The sequence below is a fragment of the Kogia breviceps genome, chromosome 11 (assembly GCF_026419965.1).
Source record: "Kogia breviceps isolate mKogBre1 chromosome 11, mKogBre1 haplotype 1, whole genome shotgun sequence".
NCBI classification, from domain to species: Eukaryota; Metazoa; Chordata; class Mammalia; order Artiodactyla; family Physeteridae; genus Kogia; species Kogia breviceps.
The window spans coordinates 27772325-27799583 of NC_081320.1; the positions used below are offsets into that span (position 1 = coordinate 27772325).

At 39.2% G+C, this 27259-nt stretch overlaps 1 protein-coding gene across 1 annotated transcript; it reads left to right on the forward strand.

Moving 5' to 3' along the window:
- The first annotated feature begins 13520 nt into the window (after nt 1-13520).
- Nucleotides 13521-25809, forward strand: MRPL19 (mitochondrial ribosomal protein L19). Its single transcript, XM_059078571.2, has 6 exons — nt 13521-13659; nt 13849-13966; nt 16824-16942; nt 17158-17292; nt 20868-21049; nt 21177-25809. The coding sequence occupies exons 1-6, from the start codon at nt 13557-13559 to the stop codon at nt 21396-21398; spliced, it is 879 nt and encodes a 292-aa protein (XP_058934554.1). The 5' UTR covers nt 13521-13556; the 3' UTR covers nt 21399-25809.
- The last annotated feature ends 1450 nt before the right edge of the window (nt 25810-27259 follow it).

The following is a 27259-nucleotide window of genomic DNA, read 5'->3' on the forward strand; positions in this document are numbered from 1 at the left end:
TTGTTGTTGTTGTTGTTTTTGCCTGTAATTGATTTCTAATCTCATAGCGTTGTGGTCGGAAAAGATGCTTGATATGATTTCAATTTTCTTAAATTTACCAATACTTGATTTGTGACCCAATGTGTGATCTATCCTGGAGAACATTTCATGTGCACTTGAGAAGAAAGTGTATTCTGTTGTTTTTGGATGGAATTTCCTATAAATATCAATTAGGTCCATCTGGTCTAATGTGTCATTTAGAAATTGTGTTTCCTTATTTATTTTCATTTTAGATGATCTATCCATTGGTGAAAGTGGGGTCTTAAAGTCCCCTATTATTATTGTGTTACTGTCGATTTCCCCTTTTATGGTTGTTGGCATTTGCCTTATGTATTGAGGTGCTCCTATGTTGGGTGCATAAAATTTACAATTGTTATATCTTCTTTTTGGTTTGATCCCTTGATCATTATGTAGTGTCCTACTTTGTCTCTTGTAATAGTCTTTATTTTAAAGTCTATTTTATCTAATATGAGTATTGCTACTCCAGCTTTCTTTTGACTTCGATGTGTGTAGAATATATTTTTCCATACCCTCACTTTCAGTCTCTATGTGTCCCTAGGTCTGAAGTAGGTGTCTTGTAGACAGTATGTATATGGGTCTTGTTTTTGTATCCATTCAGCCAGTCTATGTCTTTTGGTTGGAGCATTTAATCAATTTACATTTAAGGTAATTATCAATATGTATGTTCTTATTGCCATATTCTTAGTTGTTTGGGGTTTGTTTTTATAGGTCTTTTTTCTTCCCTTCCTCTTTTGTTCTTTGTTCTCTTCTCTTTTGGTTTGATGACCATCTTTAGTGTTGTGTTTCGTTGCTTTTTCTTTATTGTGTTTGTATCTATTGTAGTTTTTTGGATTGCATTTTCCATGACGTTTTGATATACCAGTCTATATGTATACAAGGTTGTTTTAAGTTGCTGATCTCTTAATTTCAAATGCAGTTCCCATTTCCTGCATTTCTAATCTTATCTTCTTACTGTTGCTGGTTTACGTAGCATATTTGTGTATGGATGATTTCCTGCTTTTACTGTATGTTTGCTTTTACCCGTGAGCTTTCCCATATGTGATTTTCTTGTTTCTAGTTGTGGCCTCTTTTTGTTTCTCTGCCTAGAGAAGTTACTGTATCATTCGTAGTAAAGCTGGTTTGGTGGTCCTGAAGTCTCTTAGCTTTTACTTGTCTGTAAAACTTTTGATTTCTCTGTTGAATCTGAATGAGAGGCTTGCTGGGTAGAGTATTCTTGGTTGTATTTTTTTCCCTTTCATCATTTTAAATATATCATGTCACTCTCCTCTGGTCTGCAGAGTTTCTGCTGAAAAATCAGCTGATAACCTTATAGGGATTCCCTTATATGTTATTTGTTGCTTTTCCCTTGTTGCTTTTAATGTTTTGTCTTTGTGTTTAATTTTTGTTAGTTTGATTAACATGTGTCTCGGCATGTTTATCCTTGGCTTTATCCTGTATGAGACTCTCTGTGCTTCCTGGAATTGGGTGACTATTTCCTTTCCCCTGTTAGGGAAGTTTTTAGCTATAATCTCTTCAAACATTTTCTCAGGCCTTCCTTTCTTTTTCTCTTCTTCTTCTGGGACCCCTATAATTGGAATGTTGGTGTGTTTAATGTTGCCCCTGAGGTCTCTGAGACAGTCCTCATTTCTTTTCATTCTTTTTTCTTTATTCTATTCCATGGCAGTGATTTCCACCATTCTGTCTTGCAGCTCACTTATCCTTTCTTCTGCCTCAGTTATTCTGCTATTGATTTCTTCCAGTATATTTTTCATTTTAGTTATTGTATTGTTCCTCTCTGTTTGTTCTTTAGTTCTTCTAGGTCTTTATTAAACATTTCTTGTATCTTCTTGATCCATACCTTCATTATTTTTCTGAGATCCTGGATCATCTTTACTATCATTACTCTGAATTCTTTTTCAGGTAGATTGCCTATCTTCCCTTCATTTAGCTGCTCTTGTAGGTTTTTATCTTGTTCCTTCATCTGCAACATAATTCTCTGTTGTCTCATTTTGTCTAACTTATGGTGTTTGTGGTCTCCTTTGCACAGGTGGCAGGATCATATTTACTCTTGCTTCTGGTGTTGGCCCCTTGGTGGTGAGGTTTGTTCAGAGGCTTGTGCCATTATCCCCTTGATAGGGGGTTTGATTTTTGTGGTGACAAGAGCCTGCCCTGGATATTGAGCAGGGCCTCCCTTTTGCTGTGTGGTTCTCACTGCCCTTCAGGGGCATGTTCTACCCCCTAGCTGTTGGAGTAGAGGCCCCCCAATCTGTTTCTTCACTGTGTTTCTGATCTGTGATGCAAGCTATGTGGGATTGAATCTTTACATGGCACTCTCTCTTTTCCATGCCTTGCTGGGGCTTTGGAAGCCAGAGGAGGAGGAGAAACTAGAGTCCCTACCCTCAAGGGCCTGCCAGTTGTTTGGGAGAAAAGTCTAGTGCTTCCACTGTGACATTTAGCCAGAAGAGGAAGTAGTTCAGAACCAGAATGGGTGTCGTTGAGCTCAGAGATCGTTGAAGCCAATGATCTCCTCTCTTTCTCTTTTCCTCTCTACACTGAGGACTCTGTGGTGAGGACCTGCCTTATGAGTCCTCTGCCCAGCTCTGAAAGGATACTGCCATCCGGGGGCTACCTTAAGCCTGGTAAAGCTCTCCAGGGCCCAGGGAGGGGGCTGATGTGGCAGTCCCAGGCCTGAACCACTCTGATTCTCCTAGGTCACAGATGTTCTCTGCTCTCCTTCCCCCACAACAATTCCCCAGCCATCTACAAGGCACCAACTCCTCCCCCACATCTCATGTCCCTCTTGCTTCTGTCCTTCTTCAGCATCCAGTCTTCTCTGGGCACTGACATGGCTCCATACTCATCCTGCATGTTGCTGTCATGCTTCTGAAGACAGATCAATCAGTAGTAACCATCATCTGAAGTCCCTCTTCCTTTCCTCCTCATGTCCTGCCCCAGTTTAGAGGTGGGACCACATTGTGGTCCTCATTTTACAGGAGACGGAGGCCCAGTAAAGGTGGACCATGATATGGATACTAAGTAGCAGTGTCAAACTAGAAGGGATGTTTCTGGCTCTGATCTATTCACTTAGAGAGATGCGGAACATTTCGTTCTTTAAGTTTCCTTCCAGTCTAATGTTCCCCATCAACTTTTGTATTTCTCAACTGTTAACATTTCACTTATCAACTCTAGCCCACAGCACTCTAACAGGTCTTTGTGAAATGAGTGGGGCCCTGTGGTATGCAGCACTGCCCCCATTTTAGAAATGAGGTCACAGAGTAGGAGAGAGAATTATGTGACTTCCCCAAGTCTCCCAGGCTCACAAAGACTCTCTTGATCATGTGTTCCATGTTCTAGTAAATGGCCCCAACTTCTACTCCCAAGGCCCCAAGCAAGAAACCTGGGGCTCATTGCAGATTCTGCCTCCTTCTCCTTTAGCCCCCACATCAAATTGGTCATTACAGCTATCTGTTCTCTCTCATCACTGTCTCAAGATTCTTTTTCCTCCTCTTATTTCTGCTGTATTACTGTGTAGTATTAATTTCTGCATTACTGTGTAGTATTGATAAGAAAACAAGATGCATCTGTGTTTCAGGGAGGAATCTCTGTCCTCAGACTCATATAAATGAAATATAACTTCATCTAGATTTACTTCCATTTCTATTTGGAGCCCCATGACCACCAGGAATGCCACTTTCCATAGGAAGAGTGGAAATTTAATTCCAATATATTTTGGTTCATCCCTGCCCCACCCCACAGCTCTGTGCCATCTCTCTGATATCACTGCTTGTTTACTGGCCTTGGGTCCTTTAAGATCTCTCTGGAGTCTGAATGCCCTTTGCTCTCCCCACTCACCCAAGAACTCTGCCCAGTTAGCATCATGCATAGACCCTCTCTTCAGGAGCCATCCAATGCTCTGGGCTTCAGAATTGGGAACCACCACTAGGAGGCTATAACCATTCCTTTCTGGAATCTTCCTACTCTTCGGACTCCCAACTTCCTCCCAGCCCCACCCCACCAAAAGGAACTCTTAATTATGGTTTTAGGTTTAAAGGCACTCCCTCTATTGTGGTGTTTACCCTCAAAGACATCTCACTTAATCTCCTTAGTGAATTTGAGCTTTAGCCAGAGACTAGCAGGGTGTTTTCCGTTATTGCTCTTCTTCTCTGAGACAATTAAACTGGACCAACTTCTGGGATGGAGATGGTTGAGGGAAAGTTCAGAAAAAAAATAAATAAAGGAAAATGCACAGAGGAGAAAAACATCAATTAATATCTCAATTAATATTACTCTAATGCTTGTATTTATTTGTATTTCCTAAGAAGAGGGTTGGTGGAGGGAGGGAACAAAATGTGCCCACCAAACTGAGAAGGCATCTTGAGATCGAAAAACGAGGCAGGCAGCTCCATATAATCAATGGATCAGTTTACTATAGGGTAACGTACTCACCGGGTGGGATCAGGCAGATGACGATCCGAAAGCATTAACAAATGCACTCTGCACCACCAAAGGGCCATTGTGACAATTTTATAGTTAACATAGAGTATGGGGGTACATGCTTGGAAACAGGATATGCATTCCTAAGTCAACATTTATGAATGGGTAGCTAGTCTCATGGGTGCCAGGACTACATCAGCAAAGGTCTTGATCATTGTTTGGGGACTAACAGAGCATAGAGGCAACCTAGTTCCCTCTCCATATCCTCAAGTTCATACTGTAGTAGGTCTGTGTTTTATTCCCATCCTACCCATAGTCTCTTCATGACATTTTTTTTAAGATTCCATATGTATGTGTTAGCATACGGTATTTGTTTTTCTCCTTCTGACTTACTTCACTCTGTATGACAGACTCCACGTCTATCCACCTCATTACAAATAACTCAGTTTCATTTCATTTTATGGCTGAGTAATATTCCATTGTATATATGTGCCACATCTCCTTTATCCATTCATTTGTTGATGGACACTAAGGTTGCTTCCCTGTCCTGGCTATTGTAAATAGAGCTGCAATGAACATTTTGGTACATGACTCTTTTTGAATTATGGTTTTCTCAGGGTATATGCCCAGTAGTGGGATTGCAGGGTCATATGGTAGTTCTATTTGTAGTTTTTTAAGGAATCTCCATACTGTTCTCCATAGTGGCTGTATCAATTTACATTCCCACCAGCAGTGCAAGAGTGTTCCCTTTTCTCCACACCCTCTCCAGCATTTATTGTTTCTATATTTTTTGATGATGGCCATTCTGACTGGTGTGGGATGATATCTCATTGTGGTTTTGATTTGCATTTCTCTAATGATTAATGACGTTGAGCATTCTTTCATGTGTTTGTTGGCAACCTGTATATCTTCGTTGGAGAAATGTCTATTTAGGTCTTCTGCCCATTTTTGGATTGGGTTGTTTGTTTTTTTGTTATTGAGCTGCATGAGTTGCTTATAAATTTTGGAGATTCTTCAATGAACATTCTTGTGTGTGTTGTGCATATAGGTGAGTTTTCCTTAGGAGTAGATAAGATGTGGAATTATTGAGTCAAAGAGTATGTATACTTTAAGTTCTAAGATACTGTCAAATTTCCTGTTACCTCAGTACTGAAATCTTAAACCCTGTTAACAATGTGTGGAGTAAATACCTTGTCTCCACTTAAATTCTCTCTCTGAAGAAATAATCTTACTGTTGCTCTAATTTTAATTCCCCTGATTACAAACTAGATGGAAATTGTTTTCATATTTCACGGTCATTTATATTATTTTCTTCTGTGGATGCTTATTAATATATTCTCTACAGTTCAATATTGAAGTATGTGTGTTATTTTATATGTATGATTTCTTTGTATATTCTGGATATTAGTCCTTGGTTATAACTACTCAGTCTTTAATTTTGTTTATGATTACTTCTGTTATTCATATCAGTATTGATATACAGGCATACCTCATAGATACTACAAGTTTGGCTTCAGATCATCACAGTACAGTGAATATTGCAATAAAGTGAGTCACACGAATATTCTGGTTTCCCAGTGCATATAAAAGTTATGTTTACAGCATACTGTAGTCTATTAAGTGTGCAATAGCATTATGTCTAAGAAAACAATGTACATACCTTAATTTTAAAATACTATATAAACAAAAAATGCTAACCATCATCTGAGCCTTCAGCAAATCATAATTCTTTTGCTGGTGGAAGGTTTGAAATATTGCGAGAATTACCAAGATGTGACACAGAGATACAAAGTACGCAAATAATGTTAGAAAAATGGCATTGATAGACTTACTCAGTGCAGGGTTGCTACAAACCTTCAATCTGTAAAAACTGCAGTATCTGTGAAGCACAATGAAGCAAAGCACAATAAAATGAGGTACATTTGTGATCAGGTTTATCAACCACCCTCATAGTTTTTCATTTTTGTTTTAAGTGAATTTTACATGCCTGTTTTTTTCTTTTAATTTTGTGACTGAAAGTTTGTGATCTTTGACCAACTTCACCCCTTTCTCCCATCCACCCACCCAGCTATAACAAGATAGAGGGAAAGAGCGAAGATAGTGCCCACAAGTCTCCAACCCAGCATCCTGGTAGAGTGTTCTAGTAGACTCTTAGTTTGGGTGGGATAGGCTGCTTCTGCCCTGGGCCCTGGAGCAGGTGAGTTCTTGAAGACCCGTTTCTCAGATCGCTACAGTCTTGTGGAAGCAAGTCCTACTGGTTTTCAAAGCTAGATGTTTGGGGGCTCATCTCTCTGGTGCAGGTCTTAAAATTTGGGGTGCCCAATATAGGGTTCAAATCCTTCACTCTTCAGAGAGAAGCTCCAGGTTTTGAATTCCCTCTTGATTGTGAGTTATAAATTGGGGATGAGGTTTATAATGAGATTGTATCCCAGCCTCTTCTACACACTTCAATGTGGTTTTCTTCTTATCCACCAATGTGTAGTTGTTGCTTAACCAGCCTTTAGGTTTTTTCCAGAGGAAATTGTTCCATATGTAGCTATAGCCTCATTGTGTATGTGGGAAGAGGTGAATTCAGGACCTTCCTATGTCACCATCAAACTGGAATCTTCAAATATACATTCCTTTTATATTTCTTCTATGACTTTATAATTTTTATATCAATTTCTTTAACCCTCAGGAACATAATTCTATAATTGGTTAAGGATCTAAACTTTTTCTCTGTATGTATGGACACAATTTTTTGAATAATTTACCTTTCTGAACTGATTTGAATAGCCACCCTTTTTATATACTAAATTTCAATATATACAAAATTTCAAGGTCAAAAGAGATATCTTGGCTAGAGATTCAAGTTTGGTAGAAATTGGCATTTACATGACATTTGGAGCTTGCAAGTGAAAACAATCTCTGAGGTTAATGTGTAGAGTAAGAGGAAAATTTGAAAGAGAAGACAATTAAAGAAGGACGAGGTATGGAGTAGAGAATCAGTGCCTGCTGAATCTAAACCCCAGGAGGAACCACATTCCTACCCTAGGAGCCCCATCAGGGACCCAGGTTCCTGCCTTCAGATTAGGCTCAGATCAGCCCTGATGGCTCCTGTGACTCTAGTTTTCCCCTTGATATCCCTGGGTCTCTGATCAGCATTAACTCCTTTCTAGCATCACTTGTGGGAGGAGAGGTTGGTTCTTACAATTAGGGGGCACTACTGACATTTCATGCTTGCAATCATTGGATGCTGGAACCAACTTGCACAAATGCAGAACTGTCTTTCTCAAAATGCCAATAGCGTCTCCTTTGAGAATCCCTGGAAGAGAGATTAGTAAGGAAGATATTGCAGATCTACTGGAGAAATGATGAAGAGCTGAGCCAGAGTAGTGGCAAATAATTCAGGGGAAAGAATAGGTATAAGGAATATTTATGTAGTAAAATCAACAAGAGTTGGTCTTAGATGGATGATCCAGTATAAACAAGATGGAGGAGTCAATCAAGATTCCCAAGGTTGTACTTTGGGCAGTGGAGTGGCTGAGTATTTCATCCATCAAGGTAGAAATGCAGGAGCAGATCTGGATAGGTAGGAAATGATTAAGTCAATTAGGAACACATTGAATTTGAGATCCCTGTGGGAGATTGTATGGGAATACTCAGCAAGCCAATACTCAGATAAAAATCCAATACAAGAGACTGAGAGGGAACAGCCAGGTTTGGGAACCACTCAGGGCGTATATCCATATGGATTAATAGCCTCTGTGGGAAACATCCCACTAATACATACAGACCACATGCTTCTCCAGCCAAGGCTGCCTGTGGCCTTGAGGATCCAGCACACTGATAGTCTGTATGCTCTGCTATTCCAAGCCCTTTCTGTGACTTGCTCAGGTTTTACAGCATACCGGGGAAGAGACTAGGGCTTAAAAGTGGACAGGCTCTGTGAGGAAACTCTCACCATGTTCAAAGATAGAGGACATTAGCACCACCTCTGGGACACCTGAAGGATTGTCCTTGAGAATTTGGGAAATGGGGGCCCCTCAGTGACCCCCTGAGAGAGTAATCCCAATCCCAAACCGTGAGGTCGAGAATGTGTGAGAGGTTTTAGGTGTACCTAACGGGAGTATTTGTGTACCAGTTTCAAAAATATTATCACCTGAACTTTAAGTGTGATTCCCGTGGCCGTCCATAAACCTTTCTCAAAGTTTAGGAGGCAGATTTTCCTTGTTATTTTTTTTCACATTTCCTAGATGAAGTATTATTGGGAGAGAGTTTTCCATGGGTCTCTTGAGCTCCTATGTGTCTTAGTGGGTATGCTATCCAGACCATTTCTCAAGATTGAGTTTACAATGAGCAACCTTGAGGGATAAATGTCCATGTCTCACCAGAACAAAGCACAGGCTTGTTTACTGCTTGCTATAAAAGCAAAGGATTGGGTTTCCCTGGTGGCGCAGAGGTTGAGAGTCCGCCTGCCGATGCAGGGGTCACGGGTTCGTGTCCCGGTCTGGGAGGATCCCACATGCTGCGGAGCGGCTGGGCCCGTGAGCCATGGCCGCTGAGCCTGTGCGTCCGGAGCCTGTGCTCCTCAACGGGAGAGGCCACAACAGTGAGAGGCCCGCGTAACACACACACACACACACACACACACACACACACACACACACAAGCAAAGGATTTACTAAGTTCAGTGTTCCTCAGCTGTGAAGCAAACCCATTGCATGTGCACCATCCATCTGTGCCCATGGTGTCAATGTGTGGAGTTTGGGGGCAAAGGAAACGTTTGCAAACATGCTGATGCTCATGCTGCTTACTTCTTGTGAAATCAGTAATAAAGTCCTTTGTCTCAGGAGTCTCATGTCTTCTACCAATGTCTATGAGACAAAAACAACTTATTCACTTGTAAGCAGGGGAAAATCAAATTCCAGTTCCTTCAAGTATGTGTTACTTCTGTGATAACAAAACAATCAACATTATTATACAGTTAGAAATAATTCGTCTCTAGCAAATTCTTATTTTCCTTCCATGATTCTCTAGGTAATGTTGATTAAACTGCATTGATATGTGTCTATAAACAAATACCTAAAAAGAAAGTAGAAGTCTAAGTCATTACATTTTATGAATATTTTCTTTCAGATAAAACATACTTCTCAAGCTAGTATTCCTCAAATCTTAGTGAAATTCAGTTTACTAGTAAAAATAATTCTGGGTAGACTAGGGCTGATCCCTGCAGCCATCTCTTTCCATAGTTGGTATGCTACAGTGATTTCCCCATCTATCTTCCTATATGCCTAAAAGTAGGCATGGGATTCTGCCCACACATCATGTATTCCTCCAACTCCCACCCTCCCGTTCTTCTGTAGCAGCTCAATCTGCTAATCTCTCTAGGACCAGTGGCCCTAGCCCATCTCTCCGTCTTTATCTTCTGAGGTAAAATGCAAGTGAATAAGACAAGCCTGATCTCTGATCATGGCTACCAGTCATAATTATCTTTGTCTCTCCTCCCTTTTTACTTCTCTTAAAGTTTTGAAGTATCCTTTTTTGGTGGGCAGAGAGAGCCTAAAATTAGCTAATCTGAAACTTTGGTTGTGTAATTCCTTGCTATTATAAGTTCAATTCTGTTCTAATCAAGGAAGCTGGAGTTAAAAGAAGACTTTTTCCCTCCTCACAGTACTTTGAATTCTGCCCTGAGAACATGGCTCGCTTTCTTTGAGAATTTGATTTTTTATTTGTCAACTGAAAGCTGTGGAAGGCTTTAAACTGGGAAAAAACAAGGACTAGGTATGCATTTCTGAGCCACCTTTTTGGTTTTTATGTGGAGAACGACTGAAGGGAACTGGAGGCAGGAAGACCAATCAGAAGACAGTTGCAGTGGTTTTCAGTGATCCTGAAGAGAAAGAATGGTAACCTGGATTAGCAATGTGGATGGGAGGATGAGAAAGTTTAAGATATTTGAGATAGTTGATGGTGCCAGGTGTAGTTTTAGCAACTTTTCCTAGGGAGAGACATAAAGGAATCAGAAATGACAATGAGATTTTTGGCTTTAAGCAACAGATTGGATTTTGAAGCCATTCCTTGAGATAGCTAATACTGGGGAGGAAGTTTGGAGGTGAACATAGTGTATTCAATATGGACACATTGAGTTTGAGGTACCTTGGGACATTAATTCAACTGGAATGACCAATAAGTAACTAAGTAATCATCTCACTCTTGTGATGCTCCAAGGACAAAGAACAAGATAAAGTCAAAGGGCCAATATTGCTGGAACAAAGAGTTACAGGAGTCTTATCACTATGTCACATTGCAACTATTACAATGTCCCAGAGCCCTCCCAAGCAGCATGCCCTGTCCCTTTCCCATCCCAAATAAGGAAAGGTATTTGTCCCATTCTTCTCATGCTCTGCACACTGTAAGTATACATAGCCTGCCCAATCAGCAGATGACTCCCAGGTTCTCTTGTTCCCTGGCTATAAAAACAGACCAGAAACCCTTGTTCAGGGTCGACTTCCCCTGGCTATCAGGAATTTGGCCTGCTGTTCTGGAAGTGACCCTTCTCTCTAATAAATTCTATTTTCTTTTCATTCTGCCTTGTGTCTAGAAATTCTTTTCCAACCTGCATTCAGACCATGACAACTCTGAGTGTGAAATCCTTTCAGTGGCACACCATTGCTGAGAGTACAAATTTCAAATTTCTTAACAAGACTTACAATTTACCTTTTTAATTTTCATCTCTGTCACCTATTGGAAGCAGATAGGATAGGTGGTCCCCAGAGGAAAAGAACTAGTTACAGCTTTTTGACATAGGCGAAGACGTTTTGGGCTTAAGCCATTTTGTGATCTTGAAAGTGAGCAGGACCCGGTGGGGCCCTCTTGGATACAAAAACCTTTCTGTGTCCCTTGTTTCTTGTTCTTAAGAAATAGGTTTCATTCAGCTTCCTTGACCTTCCATGAGTTCCAAAGGGCAGATTCAAACCATTACTAATCAAGGAAGGGAGGGAATGCAGAAAGGAGGAGCATTCAAGAAACAAAAATGCAGCCTTGGGTCAGGGTCCTGGTTCCTCCTCAAGTAGTATACATAACAATATCTTTGAGTTCTTCTGCAAAACTGGGGCCCCCAACCAAGTGGAGGATGGTAACTTGAGGCTGAGTGCAAGATTCCTGGAGCATCACCCTGTTACTTCACCACCAACCAATCAGAAGAAAGTCACACACCCTGCAGCCCTCACCCCAAATTTTGCCTTCCTTTTCTGGGCCCAGTGATGACAATCCTGTTTGGCCCCTGCGTGTTTCAACTGCTTACAAAGTTTATCTCCTACAGGGTCCAACAGTTTCAGGATAAACTGTTGTTACTACAAGGATGGAAGCCGTTTTCAGATATGGGATAACTTGATTTAGATCCGGTAGAGAGAGACTTCTACTCTACTGGGCAGGACTACACCCACTCTCAGCAGGAAGTAGTTACAGAAGAAAGAAACCTCTGCCCCAATTCCCAAGAAGTATCTTGAGTATGAAGTCTCTCAGTGGGGAGTTGTTAGGGGAACCATTGACTGAAACTACCCACCCTGGCCAGGCACAATAGTAACCACTTGCATACCTTATCTTACAACAGGAGGTTCTGGTAAGGAATGCAGAACTAACAAGCTACCACCAACTGGAAGAATTTGGGAAAGGTCAAAAGGAGAGATGAGACTCCAGTCCATAAGTCCTACCAACCTCCCAGAATCCTTCTCACTGAAATCCATCTTGGCTGAATGATGCATGTGCCACCAAGAAGGACCCTGAGTTACAGTGATTGGCCAGAGACTACCCAGAAACTAATCCCATTACCATAAAACCTGAGACTGCAAGACAAGTGGCAGAGTACTCTCCTGGGTTCCCTTGCTCTGCTGCTCTCTGCCCAGATGCCCCTTCTCAATAAAGTTTCTTGCTTTGTCAGCACCTGTCTCCTCCACAATTCATTTCTGAGTGTTAGACAAGAGCCCTGGAAGGGGTCCCCCTTCCACAACAGAAGAATGCTCACAATGGAAGGGAGTGTTAGGGAGTGTTTCAAAGGAGGAAAAATACCAGGTGCACAATATAACACTAACTAATAAGTAATCATTTGTAAAAGCAATTAACTAGGAAAAGAAATCACTTGTGGGAGGCAGGTGAAAGAAAGTGAGTAGAGCATAAAATAATGGAGACTAAAACTGCTTTAGCTAGCTTTTAGCTGCAACATTCTATGCTGGATTCTCCTTTTCAAGCCCCTTCATGAATATGCATATATGGTCCAACCCCCTTCGTGAATATGCATGTACACTTAGCTTAAGATTTCCTCAAATTTGCTGTGCAGGGAGACACTGCTTTGGGAAAGGTCCCAGGTGTTCCCCTTACTTGCTGTAAGTAATACATCCTTCCTTCTCCTGATATTGGCTTGGTTGTGTCTCTTGTCTCGACACCCAACAAAAGGCGAACCCAGTTTTCAGGGTAATATAATCCCTACCTACAGTTGCTCAGCCCAAACTCAAGTTTAGCTCCTCAAGGGAGGAATGCTCTCTGTAGTCTCAGGGACTTTGTGCCACCCCTTCTGTCAGGAACCATTTTCTTTTCCCTTTTTTGCATTCAACAAAGTGAGGACCAGCTAGATGCTGAGAGAAAATGGTGAGCAAAAGACTAACTCCATGCCCTCAGGAGCTTACAGTATAATGGCGGAGTTAGACGCTAATCCAATAATTACACAAGTAATTAAAAATTAAGTTAAATTAAAAATTAAAATTGCAAATGACATCAGAGCTGCTAATGGAAGAATGAGAGCCTATAATGAGAATTTTGACATACTTAAGTCTTGCCTGAGAAATTGAAGATAGAGTTGATTCAAAGAGGGAGAAAATCTTTCTAGGCTGAGAGAACACTTCCGTAGAGGGATATAACTTGGCACTTGAGGAGAACTAGAGAAATACAGTGCACTTTCCCTTAGATATCCGGGCCCTTGTGGGGAGTGGGGGTGGGGTGGGTGGAGAAAGACTTGGCTATTTTGTCCCTTAGCAGGCGCCATCTGGCTCAGGACCGCGACCTTGTCGCACTGATTACTGGGAGTTGTAGTCTCGAGCGAGGGAGTAAGCATGGCGGCGTCTATTGCCAGGGGCTGTCGGACTACAATGACGCTGGGCTGGAGCTTTCGATGCACGTGGGATCTGCGCCCTGCGCCGGCCTCTGTCGCCTGCCGTAAGTGCAGCGGGACTTGCTAGCCGGGGACAGAAGGAGCTTAGGGTCAGGCTGGGGGGGGCGATTCTGGAAGTCAAGGGCGACATGGGAGGAAGCCTCTCGTGGGACCGCGCATTGGGGGCGATTGCAAGGTTTCGCGGGAGCTCTGGGCTGGCGCGAGCAGTCTTGACCTCTGGTGCGCTCCCGCAGAGGCCCTCGCGGGGCAGAGCTGGCGGCAGATCACTGGACCTTCTGAGCCCGGCGCGTTCCAGCCACCGCCGAAACCGATTATCGTGGACAAGCGCCGTCCCCAGCTCCGGGAAAGCAGGTGAGATCCCCGACCTGGACGCGATTCCTGCCTTTTGGGTCTTCGCGCTCTAGAAGCTGTAGTTGCTTCCGAGGTCTGAAACGGGTCTTATCCTGGGGTCTGGAACTCCCAGATAAGAGCTTGTGTGCAGGATTCATGAATGCGTGAAGCGCACCCAACTCAGGTTTGCCTTCCTCGCTTCTCCCAAGCAGGCATTGAACTTTCTCTGCAGTCATATTAGATCAGAATTTCAAGTAGGGATTCCCCAGATTTGAAGCTCTTTGGCCCAAATCGAGAATTTTTCTGTGAAATACACTGTATTTTACCTGTTGACGTTAAGGAACGGATCTTTTCCTAGGTGAAATGGATTGGCCAGAACTCAACCTGTTTTAGTTTCCCAACTAACAGTTTTAGTGTCCCTTAAAAAGCGATACGGTGGTAAAATTTTCTACTAATATGTATCTGAAATTTGCTCTTCAAAGCAGTGTGCTTAAAAGCCTGGTTCACTTAAGCAGGCAGTGGTAACTTTGTAGGTACGTGTAAATTTAGATGATCTACGATTTGCAGAAAGTGTTTCTGTAGAATTGTATAACAACCTTATTAAAAAGCAAATTTTAGGGGGGAAAATTGGTGTGATTTAGGCTTTGTGAAAGGGCTCTATATTGTCGATTCGATTATCTCTGCATATGTATTTGTGTTTAATATTTAAAATATCCTGTGGTTCTAAGTTGAAATAAACTTGAATTTATGGAACCTAGAGATTCAGAAAAGATTTCTCGCAACAACTTTTTTTTTTTTTTTTTTTTTTTTGCGGTACGCGGGCCTCTCACTGTTGTGGCCTCTCCCGTTGCGGAGCACAGGCTCCGGACGCGCAGGCTCAGCGGCCATGACTCCTGGGCCTAGCCGCTCTGCGGCATGTGGGATCCTCCCGGACCGGGGCACGAACACGTGTCCCCTACATCAGCAGGCGGTCTCTCAACCACTGCGCCACCAGGGAAGCCCCGGTACAACTTTTTTTTAAGGTGGAAAGGAATATTTCTCTTAAATGGCAACACAATATAATTCAGTTAAATGGGAGTAACTACTTTGGGAAACAATTTGACAAAATTTAGTAAGTTTGAGGTTGTCTGTACCTTCCCACCCAGACAGTATACAACTTAAGGAAAGTAATATGTACAAGGAGACATGTACAAAAATGAACACAAAAGTAATGTTTGTAACAAAAGTTTAGAAGCAGCCTAGATATCCTTCAGTAGGTGAATGAGCTAATACATTCTCATAATGGACTATTTTACAGCATGAAACATGAATGAACTAGAGTTAACATGGATGAACTTCAACTATGATGTGTGAAAAAAGCAACCTGCAGAAGAATTGATAAGTCTGGTAGCATTTTTGTATTGCCCAGACATACATACATATGTAAAGTATAAAAAAAATATACAGGGGAAATTCTCTACTTTCACAGAGCAATCAAACTTAGTTTTCCCAATAGCCGTTCAAGCTGACATTATGTGTCTGCTGATGTGATGGAATAAGAAGATCACATCATCACCTCTGTAATATTTTTACCAAAAATGTATATCCTTGGTCTAGGCATGTGGAAACAGTAAACAAATTCAGATCCAGGGATGGTTTATAAGATGATCAGCTTTGACTCTTCAAAAAAGTCAATGTTACAAAAATACAAATATAGGGAAGAGTACTAGTTTAAGAGACTAACAACCAGATATAATATGTGAAGCTTGATTGTAGCTTGGATTGAGCAACAAACAGCTATAAAAGACCTTTTCCAGAACCAATTAGGTACATTTAAACGTGAACTGTATTAGATTATACTACTGAATTAATGCTGAAGTTCACAGGTGTCATAAAGGTATTGTGATAAATGTAAGAGAAAGTCCTTATTCTTAGCAGAAGCCTTCTAAAGTTTGAGGGATGAAATGCCTTGCTGTTTGACATTTTCAAATGGTTCTGGAAAAAAATTATATGTACATATAAAGCAAATACAGCAAAATGTTGGCAGTAGGTGAAATTAGGTGAAGTATATATGGGTATTCATTGTATTACTATTTCATCTTTTTGGTAGGTTTGAAACATTTTAAGGTAGGAAATTGAGGAAAAGGAAGAAATTCATAGGAATAATCATCACACCAGATTTAGTTAATTACCCGACAGTAATTAACTGTGGGGGTAGGGAGGGGTACACAGGGGCTTCAACTATATTGTTAATTTATTCCTTGAGATGGGTGATAGGGACATATATTTTCATTGTAATGTCATTTATACTTTTCTACAGATTAGATATTTCATAATGACTTTAAAATCAGTTTGCTAATAGGGAGATTATTTTTAAAGTTAGTTTACAATTGATGATTTATATGTTTATATCTTTTCCAACATAATTTACTATAACATGTACAACTCAGAGTGAGGCCTGTGGGTCACAGGCTTTGGAATCTGACAGACATGATAAGTTTATAGCTAATGTAGTAATAAGTCTGTTAATCTTGGCTTGATAAATTTATAGCTAATGTAGTAGTAGGTCTGTTGTTTACCATCTCCAAGCTTCATTTTCTTCATCTGTGAAAAGTAGATGATGACACCAAACTCACCTTGTTGTTATAGGGATTAAGTTATGCTATAGATGTTTAATAAAACTTTTAACACAATGCCAGGTGAGTACTCAGAAATTGTTAGCTATTTTCATGAGAACTGACAACAATTTTAGAAATAAGATGGACTTTTCTTATTTAGAGAAGGAAGAATAAAACATGTCAGCATCCTAATCTTTCACTTTTTTTGGTAAAGCAATGGTTTCTCTTTTAGTAGTCTTTTAAGTTTGCTTTTAATTTATTTTACTCTATATTTTTCACAGGTTCTTGAGTCCTGAATTCATTCCTCCAAGGGGAAGAACAAATCCTCTGAAATTTCAAATAGAAAGAAAAGATATGTTAGAAAGGAGAAAAATACTCCACATTCCAGAGTTCTATGTTGGTCAGTAAGAGCTGGATGCTTTTATTATAAGTGGTTGGAGGGTTAGTTTTTCTCGACAAGGAGAAAATTGTTTTTCACCTATCTGTGTTTTGCCCATATGAGGTATTTATTCCTAATATTATATTAAAATATTTAAGAAGTTTGAAGTTACCTGGAAATGCTGTTGTTTGATTCTGCGTCTCATGTAAAAGTTCACTTTTCTTTTGAATTTGGAGGAAGCATTCTTCGTGTTACTACTGCTGACCCATATGCCAGTGGAAAAACCAGCCAGTTTCTGGGAATTTGCATCCAGAGATCAGGAACAGGACTTGGAGCTACTTTTATCCTTAGGAATACTATTGAAGGACAAGGTAGGTTTCCTTTCATTATTTTGATTTTCTGGAAAATGTTATCTCAGGAGTCTTTTTTATTTTCTGCATTCTGGGTGAAGACATCTGGAATTTGAAAGTGAAAGGGAGCTCGGAGGGATGACATGGAGCCTGTGGCCTAAGAATGGTATGAGAATTGAGGTTGCTGAGTAAATACAGTTGGTGCTTTGCTTTCTCCTGAAGGCTTCTTTTTTATTTTATTTTATTTATTCATTTTTTGTGTGTGTGTGGTACACAGGCCTGTGGTACGCGGGCCTCTCACTGTTGTGGCCTCTCCCGTTGGGGAGCAGAGGCTCCAGACACGCAGGCTCAGCGGCTATGGCTCACGGGCCCAGCCGCTCCGGGGCATGCGGGATCCTCCCGGACTGGGGCACAAACCCGTGTCCCCTGCATGGGCAGGCGGATTCTCAACCACTGCGCCACCAGGGAAGCCCCTGGAGGCTTCTTTTGTTACAGGGACAACAACCATTAGAAGTAGACTTTCAAAATCATGGCAACATCAAAGGAGGAAACAAGTGACTATAAAGCAGTACGGGGACATTCATTTTAGAAGCAAATAACCCTTGAAAACATTAAGATAAGCATAATGATGTCCTTGCAAGTTAACTTTCTCCTAAAATGAATGGCCCCCACTTTGCTTTATATTACAACAGTCACCACAATTATTAGTTTTATAAGAATTGGAGGAATTTTTTAAAACGCAAAATTACATTTGCTATGCCAATAAGATAGGGGAACAAGTGGTAAAATTCTAGAAAAATTATGAATCAAAATGGCAGGAACATGGATGGACTTGGAGGGTATTATGCTAAGTGAAATAAGTCAGATGGAGAAAGACCAGTACTGTATGTTATCACTTCTATGTGGAACCTAAGAATACAACAAAGTAGTGAATATAACAAAAAAGAAGCAGACTCACAGATATAGAGAACAAACCAGTGGTTGCCAGTGGGGAGAGAGAAGAGGAGAGGGGTGATATAGGGGTAGGGGATTAAGTGGTATAAACTGTTATGTATAAAATAAGCTACAAGGATATATTGTACAACATGGGGAATATAGCCAATATTTTATAGTAACTATCAATGGAGTATAACTTTTAAAATTTGTGAATCACTGTTACATACTTGTAACTTATATAATATTATATAGCAACTATACTTCAATAAAATAAATAACATAAACATGAATAAAACTAAAAAAAATTTTTTAAGAAATAAAGACAAAAAAAATTGGCAGGAACAATACATTTTTCATATTTAAAGTTGTGTGCTTCATGGTCCCCAACAGTGAAGTAGTATATTGAAAGAAATTGAACATGTGAGAATTGTTGCTGTCTTCCTTATCCTCTAATGACCTGTGGTGCTGTGCATGTAGGAACTCAGCAGAACTTGATTACAGAAACTTGGGCCTCCAGTCAGGTTGTGTACTTGGAGAAATCTTGTAATAGAAAGGGAGGAGCAAAGGTATGATAGACCTGAGATGATTTTTTTCTTTAAAATTGAGATAATAGTTTCTACTTCCCAGGGTTGTGGTCAGTTTATTGTGATGTTCTATATGAAGTACTGGACACAGAATACTCAAAAGTATTAGTTCTTTCTTGCTATTTTCTACCATTAACATTTTGACTGTTTGTGACCTGCCTGTACCTTCCCCATTGATACTTCCTACTTTGATGATTCTTTCTAGTCCATTGGCTTTAAATACCATCCATGTGGTATTAACTTCCCAGATTTATGTGTCAAGGACTGACCCTTTCCTTGTTTCAAATTTGCATATACAACTACCTATTTTGATATCTCCATTTGGGCATCTTATAAGCATAAAACAAATTCAAAACAGAACTCTGTTTCCTTCACAATGTGTCTTTTAACAGTTTTTTCTATTTCCATAAGTTGTACCACTCCACACCCATTTATTTAAACCCAAAACAGGAGCTATTTTTAGTTATTCTCTTTCACACATCCAGTCAATCAGCACGTTTTCATGGCTCAATTTCCAAAAATTTTATCCCAATTTTGCCTGTTTCTCCATCTCCATTGCTACCACTCTTGTCCATGCCACCATCATCTCCTGCCTGCAACTGTACAGTATCTCTGGCTTACTTTCCTGGCCCACCAAGTTACTATGCTCCAGCCAAATGGACCTTTTTCTAGTTTTTCCAACATGACAGGTTCGTTAAGACCCCAGAGCCTCTGCATTTGCTGTTCTTTCTGCCTGGAGCATTCTTGGCTCTTTATAGTATCAGCTTAAATGTTATCTTTTCAGAGAGGCTTTCCCTGACTATACTATTTAAAGTTGCCCCTGGGAATTCTCTGGTGGTCCACTGGCTAGGACCCGGTTCTCTTATTGCCAGGGGCCCAAGTTCGATTCCTGGTCAGGGAACTAAGATCCCGCAAGCCGTGCGGTGTGGCATGCATGCATGCATGCATGCATACATACATACATACATACATAAATTTGCCCCCTCCCCAGTCACAATGTCATCACCCTGTATTGTCTTCACTATATGAAAGTACCTTGTTGGTTTTTTTATTGTTTGTCATCCACTAGAATGTAGGCTGTATGAGAAGAGAAGGATTTTACCTATTTTGATTTTGCTATAGGCACAACTCCTAAATCAGTGCCTATAACAGAATAGATGTACAGTGGATACTGATTTAAATCCTGATATTAAACACTTAATGTTAACGTTGATCATGTTTTACTATTTATATTTCTCTTGGGATTATTCCAGGAAACCTCAGTATACACTCTTCCCTTTAAATGTTTGATGATACAGATGATATATATTAACCTTTTATGTCAGCATCTTGGAAGCACTCAAAACTGTTTCTTCTATGGAGGGCTCCAGAGTGTTAACAAACCTAGGCCATCTTAAGAGGACTTCTAAATCAAAGTTAGAACTTAAAAATTTACCTACTCTTTTTGCATCATTAATTCTGTTGCTCAAAATGTAGAAGATAGAGTTTTATTTAAGTAATTGGGAAATAAACAAGAGCATAACGAAGTGAAGAATTTATTCAAACTTCCAACTAATATAATACTATCAAAATTGAAGAAATAAATGGCTAAATATATGTATAGAAGACAGTTTTCTTTAGACTTTATCATTCTAATTCAGGTTTTCTCATTTTTTAATCGACATGGATTTGTTCATTTCTGTTTCTTTCAATAATCTTCATTTTAAAGATTACAAATTTATATCACATTTCCTACATGCAAAACCCTGAGCTAATTCGTTCATGAAATAGCACTTTTTTTTTTTTTTAATTTTTTTTTTTTTTTGGCAGTATTCAGGCCTTTCACTGTTGTGGCCTCTCCCATTGCGGAGCACAGGCTCCAGATGTGCAGGCTCAGCGGCCATGGCTCACAGGCCCAGCCACTCTGTGGCATGTGGGATCTTCCCGGACCGGGGCACGAACCCGTGTCCCCTGCATCGGCAGGCGGACTCTCAACCACTGCACCACCAGGGAAGCCCTGAAATAGCTTTTTTATAGTATGAGGCATATGCAGGAATCTGAATTTAGATTATAAGAATATGTTTTCTTCTCTTTTAGGTGTTGAGATTTGCTTTGAACTTTATAATCCTCGAATCCAGGAGATCCAAGTAGTCAAATTACAGAAACGGCTGGATGATAGCTTGCTATACTTGAGAGATGCCCTTCCTGAATACAGCACTTTTGATATGAATATGAAGCCAATAGCACAAGAACCTAGCCAAGAAGTTCCTGTTAATCAGGTATAAGTTGTACATTTGGAACTGGAAGTTCAAGTATAAACTAAGAATCATCTTAAAGAAAACTTTTAGAAGAATTTTTGCTTGCAACTATCAGCCTAATTTGTTCCTTTCCTTATATCTTCCTTAGCTGAAAGTAAAAATGAAGCCCAAGCCGTGGTCCAAACGCTGGGAACGTCCAAAATTTAATATTAAGGGGATCAGATTTGACCTTTGTTTAACTGAAGAGCAAATGAAAGAAGCCCAGAAGTGGAGTCAGCCATGGCTTGAGTTTGATATGATGAGGGAATATGACACTTCAAAAATTGAAACTGCAATATGGGATGAAATTGAATCATCAAAAAGTTCCTGATCTGAGAATGAGTTTGGTTACTTGCAGACTCTCTGACTCTGACTCTCAGAGGATTTACTTAGAAACCAATTTAATCTCATATATAAGGACATAGTCATTAAATCAACCACATTCATTATTTTATGAATATTATTTTAAAAATTAGCACACCAGTTTATTACTTTAAAAAGAAAAATGTACATGCCAAGTGGTCTGATGTGCATTCACTTAATGGAGGTAAAGCTACAATAGAGTCAAACTGTTGCCAGAATGGTCTTCATTGAGCTTGGAATCTGAGCAAGGAAGTGGATAGGATGATTTTTTAAATTTGTGAAGTAAGTTATAAATTCAAAAAGTGTATGATTTAAAGAGTAATAATAAAATGAGCATTCATATACCCACCATCAGGTTAAGAAGTAAAACATTTGTAATATCTAAGAAGGTTAAGAAATAGAGCATTTACTAGAATCTAAGAAGACTCTTGTGTGTTGTAATTGCATCCCTCTCCTCTTCCAGATGTAGGCACTATCCTGACTTTGTGTTAATCATTCCTTTGCATTTCTTTTATTTTGTTACATACACATACACTCTTAAACAATATATTTACTTTTGAAAAACCTGTTGGCAGGTATAAAAGGACAACATTGTCATTATTACATGAAAGCTTCAGGGAGAGCATAACGAAGTCTTTGGGTCATAGTCTGGCTTCAGCTTCCATGAGAGTTTACAAAAGTCACTTTTGAGGAAGTTCATGGCTAAGCTCATGAGTGAGTCCTGCTAAATAGAAGGCTTACCAGAGGGTATCTGGAAGGGCCTGTAGTGTGGACTGCATAATAGATGTCTGACAAAAATGTGGTCGGAGGGAGTAGACTTCTTTGTATTTACTGGTTCTCAGTCCATGAGGAATTAAATTCTAGCTCAAAGGAGTAGATCAAGACAGTACTTCCATAGGGTGATGTGAGTGTCTTTGCTGATCCTTGTAGCTGAGATGGAATGGAAAGCTGCCATGTAATTGTACATGGTAAAGACCAACCTACAGATAATTAGGACCAGTTTCACCTGGGCATGCTGTTCCTCAAGTTTAAAAGAGTACAGTACTAGCACTGATCTTGATGAGGGTAACCATTAACCTGTCTCTTGAATCATTCTGCTTAAATCTATGTTCTTGTGCCTAAGCTTTTGGGATTTGCATTTACTCCTGTGCTGATCTGTTTTCTGGATTTTTTGTTTTCCATTTTATTGGCTTTATTGTTTTCCATTTTGGTGAAGCACACCCTTTGTTAGCTTCTAGAGAAAGTATCAATGTATAGGTAAATTTTTTGACCTTGCATATCTATCATTTGATTGATATTTTATAAAATTCTGGGTGGGAGATAATCCTTCAGAATTTTGGAGGTATTGCTTCATTGTCTTATTTCCAGTTGTGTTGAGAAATCCAAAACCATTTTGATTTCTGCTGTTTGAATGTGACTTGAAAGCTTTGTAGAATACCTTGGTTTTCAGGGTAGTGCAATTTCGCAGTGACGTGCCTTGGTGTGGGTCTATTTTTATTCATTATCTTAGGAGTTTGATGAATGCTTTCCATGTGGTAGCTCATATCTTTCAGTTCTGGGAAACTTTCAGTGTTCATTGATTTCCTTTCCTCTGCTTCTCTCTTTCTGGAACTGATATTTTGATATTGGATTAGATCTCTATTTTCCTACCCTCTCTCCATCTCTTCTTTAGCTCTTTGACTCAGTCTTCCAACTCTGCTATATTTTTAGATCTCAAGATCCCTTTATGATTTCTGAAAGTTCCTTTTCTTATAGAGTACTTGGTTCTTATTTTATATTCTTGTCTATGGATTTGTTCTGTTACCATTGAGGATGTTCGTGATAGTGTTTGTGTTTGTTTTTAATATTTATTTATCTTTATTTTTTTGGGGGGTGTGTTGGGTCTTAGTTGTAGCACACAGGATCTTCATTGAGACATGCAGATCTTTCGTTGGCAGTGTGTGGGCTTCTCTCTAGTTGTGGCACAGGGTCTAGGGCCTGTGGACTCTGTAGTTGTGGTGCATGGGCTCTGTAGTTTGTGGCACGTGGACTCTCTCATTAAGGCACATGAGCTCAGTAGTTGTGGAGCACGGGCTTAGTTGTCTCACAGCATGTGGGATCTTAGTTCCCTTAGCAGGGATTGAACCCACGTCCCCTGCGTTGGAAGGTGGATTCTTTACCACTGGACCACCAGGGAAGTCCCTGTGTTCTTTCTTTTGAAATTGTTTTTCTGTAGAATCTGTTAACTCCAAATTTCTTCTCATGTATTTATTTCTTTTTCTATGTTTTAGGCTTTTCTAGGACATCTGGCAATCCTTGGCTGTCTACTTATTGTAGACATATAGTGGACTGTAAAGCTGATTAGAAGCCTTGGACTTGTGGAAGGGGCTTGCTTTAGGGTTATCTGGGTGAGCTTTTTTTGGGAGTCCCCTCCTCCACATGAATATCTTGCTTTGGTCAGATTCTCCAGAGTAGAGGTTTCCAATCTCCTTCCTGGAGGCTAAGGGTCTATCTGCTAGTGTTCCAGTTGCCGTATTGGAGAAGAACGGGATTTCTGGCACTCTACATTTTTATGGCCATCCTGTCCATCCCCTCCCACACATACAGTTTTGACTTATTACCCAGTGTCTGCAATCCAGAAAACTGCTTTAGCTGCTCTAGAGAATAAACCTCTGGACTTTAGCTGGTGTGAGGGAGGGCCAGACAAGCAGTGGTGGGAAGTTGGGAAAGGGATATCAGGAATATAACCTCCAAATAGTTTTCATCAGGTTCTCATTATTTTAGCCACTGTCCAGTACCCCCTGAGGTACTGCATCTGCCAACTGGCAATTGTGAGAGGTGAACTGGGTTGATTCTCATCTTTCTCCACTGCTGGCTTGATTTGCCTTTCTTGAGTCTGCCAGTCCATCCATATGCTTTTGCAGCTTTCAAAATTTTGTTCTGCTTGTTTCTTGTTCTGTTCTCTCTTGTGGTTTTATATCTCATCCATATGTTTCTCAACATTTTGTACTACTTGGCATCTTGTCCTGTTTTCTCCTTCCTTGAGGGTTTGTCTTTTTCCCTGTGGTATATTCTAGTGGTTATTTGAATAATTCATCTGATATATTAACCTATTTAGCAACTTTCCCCAGTAATAGCTTTCTTTTGAGAGAAATATTCAGATATTAACCCTTGGGGTTCTTAACATTCAGTGCTACCTTGCTCTTTCACTAAAAGTTACACAGCCATCTAATTATTTTCAAAAAGCAATGAATATACCATCATACACTTATTTAGATTACTTGCTGAGATAGCCTCTCAAAGTAAAATTTTAATAGCCTATATCCTATGTTTTTCTTCTGTTTAACTTGTCAGAAGAGAGCCATTAAAGCTTGTTCATTTTTTACCTTGATAAACACTCTGCAGTCTTGGTAGAAGGGCAGATGAATGGTACATTTTGAGATCTAAAGCTGTGCAAATGTATGATTGGCTCATAAGTACATGTGCTCATAACAACAAAGCAAGTCATGTTTTTACTCTGTAAGATTCTCTTTAAAATTCTTGTGAATTTTCACTCAGAAAAAACAAATCTTAATACATGAAATTTTATTGTGGTAATATATATGTATATTTTACCATAATAAAATTGTTATTAAAAATGTTTAAATAATATATATAACATAAAATTTATCATTTTAACCATTTTTAAATGTACAGCTTCAGTGGCATTAATTACACTCATGTTGCACAGCCATCACGATTATCTTCAAAACTTTTTCATCACTCCAGAGAGGAACTCTAACCAGTAAGTAATAACTCCCTATTCCTCTCTCCCCATCAGCTCCTGGTAAGCTCTTATCTACTCACTTTCTATATGAATTTACCTATTCTGCTTCTTATAAGTTCTTATAAACAATATTTGTTCTTTTGTGCCTGGCTTGTTTAATATATTTTCAGGATTCATCCATGTTATAGCATGTTTCAGAATTTCATTCCTTTTTATGTCTAAATAATATTCTATTGTATATATAGGCCATATTTTTGTTATCCATTCATCTGTTGATGAACACTTGGGCTATTTCCATCAGAGGATGAAAAGTACAATAACTGACATTAAAAGAAAGCACTAGAGGAGTTCAACAACCTGTATAAGCAGGCAGAAAAAAGAATCAGCAAACTTAAAACAAAGACAGTTACAATGATCATGCCTGTGGGGCAAAAAGAAAAAAAGAATGAAGAAAAGTGAACACGGTCTACAAAACTAATGGGACACCATCCAAAAGACCAACATGTGCATTATGAATGTCCCAGAAGAAGAAAGAAAGGAGCAGAAAGAATATTTGAAGAAAGAATGGCCAAACACATCCCAAATAACCAAGTTATTATGAATATGCTGCAATAAACACTGATATACAAGTTTCTCTTTGAGTTGCTTTTTTAATATTTTGAAAATATATACTCCAGATATATACATACCTTGGAGTAGAATTGCTGGATCATATATTTTGAAATTTTCCTTATACTTTCTTCTTTGACCTATTGGTTTTTAAAGAGTGTTGTTTAATTGCCACATTTAATATGCCACAGTGAATTTTCCACTTTTCCTTTTGTTATTGATTTCTAGCTTCATTCCACGTGGTCAGAGAAGATACTTAGTATGATTTCAGTCTTTTAAAATGTACTGAAAATTGTTTTGTGGCCTAACATATGGTCTATCCTGGAGAATGTGCCTTGCACCCTTGAGAAATGTATATTTTATTGTTGTTGGGTGGAGTGTTTTATATATGTCCATTAGATCTAGTTTGTTTATAGTGTTATTCAAGTCTTCTGTTTCCTCATTGATCTTCTGTCTAAAGGTTTTATCCATTTTTTGACAGTGAAATATTGAAGTTTCTAACAATTCTTATAGATCTATCCAGTTTTCTCTTTAATTCTGTCAATGTTTGCTTCATATATTTTGGGGGCTCTGTTGGTGCATAAATTATATCTTCTTGATGAAGTGACTTTTTTATCAATATGTAATATACATTTTTGTTTCTTAAAACAATTTTTGGCTTACAGTCTATTTTATCTAATACTAGTATACCCACTCCAATTCTCTTTTGGTTACTATTTGCACAGACTGTCTTTTTCTATCCTTTCACTTTCAACATATCTGTGTCTTTGGAGCTAAAGTGAGTCTTTTATAACAGCATATAGCTGGATCACTTATTTTTATTTTTTATCCATTTTGCCAATCTTTGCCTTCTGTTTGGAGAGTTTAATCCATTTACGTTTAAAATAATTAGTATGGGACTTCCCTGGAAGTCCAGTGGTTAATAATTCACCTTCCAATGCAGAGGGTGCGGGTTCAATTCCTGGCTGGGGAGCTAGGATCCAACATGCCTTGTGGCCAAAAAATCAAAACATAAAACAGAAGCAATATTGTAACAAATTCAATAAAGACTTTAAAAAAAATTGTCCAGGTCAAAAAAAATCTTTTAAAAAAATTAGTATAAGGAAGAACTTCTGCCATTTTATTTGTTGTCTTTATGTCATACCTTTTTTGTTTCTCATTTTCTCCATTACTGTTTCCTTCTGTGTTGATTTTTTGTGGTGAATGATTATGATTCCCTTCTCATTTCCTTTTATGTGTAATTGTTAAATGTTCTCTTTATGGTTACTGTGGGGATTATAGTCAACATTATACAGTCTAATTTGAATTGATACCAATTTGAATTCAATAGCATACAAAATTGCTACTCCTATAAAGTTTTGTTCTCCCTTTATTGATGTCACAAATTATATCTCCATATATTGTGTGCCTGACAATATAGATTTATAATTATTTTGTATGCATTATAGATTTATAATTGTTTTGTATGCATTTGT

What these genes read in the sequence shown, in the direction of transcription:
- MRPL19 (XM_059078571.2), top strand. Translation starts at nt 13,557, where the DNA reads ATGGCGGCGTCTATTGCCAGGGGCTGTCGGACTACAATGACGCTGGGC. An exon ending in GCCGGCCTCTGTCGCCTGCC is followed by an intron (nt 13,660 to 13,848) that starts GTAAGTGCAGCG and finishes GCGCTCCCGCAG; the next exon opens with AGGCCCTCGCGGGGCAGAGC. An exon ending in CCCCAGCTCCGGGAAAGCAG is followed by an intron (nt 13,967 to 16,823) that starts GTGAGATCCCCG and finishes TATTTTTCACAG; the next exon opens with GTTCTTGAGTCCTGAATTCA.